This window comes from Myotis lucifugus, unplaced genomic scaffold, assembly GCF_000147115.1.
Source record: "Myotis lucifugus unplaced genomic scaffold, Myoluc2.0 scaffold_881, whole genome shotgun sequence".
In the NCBI taxonomy this organism is placed as follows: domain Eukaryota; kingdom Metazoa; phylum Chordata; class Mammalia; order Chiroptera; family Vespertilionidae; genus Myotis; species Myotis lucifugus.
In genome coordinates, this window is record NW_005871929.1 from 195,312 (window position 1) to 197,326 (window position 2,015).

A 2,015-nucleotide genomic window follows, 5' to 3' on the forward strand; every position below is an offset into this window, starting at 1 on the left:
ACATTTTTTAATTTAATTTTTAATTTGTTTATTGATTTCAGAGAGGAAGGGAGAGGGATAAAAAGAGAAACATCAATGATGAGAGAGAACCATTAATCGATTGCCTCTCACATATCCCTTACTGGGAATCGAGCCTGCAACCCAGGCATGTGCCCTTGACCGGAATCGAACCCACGACCCTTCAGTCCACAGGCCGACACTTTATCCACTGAGCCAAACCAGCTAGGGCTGATGATAAATTTTTAAAATGACTTTTTCTGTTATATTATACTAGAGGCCCAGTGCACGAAATTTGTGCACAGGCAGAGTCCCTAGTAACTGCCCGCTGCTGGCTGGGGCCTCCCTTCCCCCGACGGGACCAGCTGGGGGGAGGGGCCGCAGGTGGTTGGCTGGCCGGCCTCACCCCCTGGTCAAGGGAACAATTTGCATATTAGGCTATTATTATATAGGACCCTTTAGTGCTGAAACATTATGATTTAGGAGCGTTATTTTTTACTTCAGGTGCTTCCTGTGAGTTTGCCTCCCTATGTGAAGCCATTCATGAAATGCTCGATCCTCTCTGAGCACTTTAGTCACCAGGCCGGCCCTTTGCACACAGAACTGGAAGAGATCAGCCACATGAGAGAGGCCCCACGTGTGAGAGCACAGGTGAGCATGAGAAGAGCATATCCACGAACTACTCTGATGCGAAGCTTATTAGAAGCCAAACGTTGGCTTGTCAGCACACATTCAGAATCTACTTTGAACAAGTGTCATTTTTAGAGAAAGTCATCTACAAATAAAAAAGTTCCCCACAGCCTACACAAATGGAGAAGGCAGCACAGGATACAATGAAACATCGCAATATCACATTTCAATTTCTTATTCAGAGGCATAGAAACGTTGAACTCTAGCAGTATTCATAAGGCAGAGGGCATCACACATACCTGGGTCCAGGGCCAGCCAAGTAGCATGGATCCTTCACCAGACCAGAGCCATTGTTTCCCCCCAAAAGCACATCCTGAAACACAAGAAAGGCACAGCATTATTACCGACAAATTTACTTGAGGGGGTGGAGGCAGGAAGGAGCAAGCATAGTCACTGGAGGCCTGCTGTTTGTTGTCAGGCACCACGGTGGCACTCTCCCAGACCGCCCGTTTCTCCTCGAAGCCCCGGGAAGGACTGTGAATCCCACCGCGCCGGTGAGAAAGCGGCCCAAAGAGGTTATAACTTCCCCAAGGTCTCAGTGGCAGAGCTAGGATTTCAACCTCGGTCTGTTTCACCCAGTGCTTCTCCTCACAAGGGCACTTTCTAAGCAAGAGAAGGCTGATAATTATCTCTAGGGTTCAAAAACAATTGCTATCCTTGAAATGACAAAAATTAATTCAAAGGGCCAACTTTCTGAAACAGCAATAGGAAATAACGGGAGATGACAGGATAGTGCATGACATTTAGCAAAAACCTCCGATGTTCTGACTTATAATTCCAGAAGATATGAATCTGACGTGTAATCAAGCTGAAATATGTTCTCTCTGGGTTTGAAAATGTTTTACCCACATGTAATATCAATATCTTTGGGCCTTTTCAGGTAGTCATTACTTGTTTCTTTTTGTTTTTAATAAGGGTATTATTGGTTTCCTGAAAGGATCCTATGTCAGTTTTTGATAAAGTTTTGCCCAGGTGAATAAGTCCCTGATGAAGACAATGTTGCTATTGATGATAAAACATTTAGCTCTCAATTATTTATGCTACTAGGAGACAGGTAGAAAACAAGAAATTAAATCCATACATTATCTCTACATTTAATTTCAACAATTATTTCATCACTTAATCTGTCCACAGAGCTCATTGCTTTCCACCCTGCTTTTCTCCCCCGCCCCTCCCAACCCCCAGGCAGTGGTGCAGGTACTAATGAGCAATAAAAGAGCCAAAGGTAGTAGGCACAAAGAAGAAACCAACACTCGAAGATTATTGGTAACTGCAGCTAACCCTTATTGGGCATTTACTTTGTGCCAGACACTGCTAAATTCCTTACA

At 44.3% G+C, this 2,015-nt stretch overlaps 1 protein-coding gene across 1 annotated transcript in view; it reads right to left on the reverse strand.

The window, feature by feature from the left end:
* The window catches only part of LOC102440580 (protein Shroom3), a gene marked incomplete at its 5' end in the record, with an annotated part of 32,147 nt that extends 30,986 nt beyond the window's left edge, over window positions 1-1,161 (reverse strand). The window contains 2 exons of the mRNA XM_014448621.2: window positions 927-1,000; window positions 1,044-1,161. Coding sequence (XP_014304107.2) covers window positions 927-1,000; window positions 1,044-1,161 — 192 coding nt within the window. The remainder of the gene's footprint in view (window positions 1-926; window positions 1,001-1,043) is intronic.
* Between the last annotated feature and the right edge of the window lie 854 nt (window positions 1,162-2,015).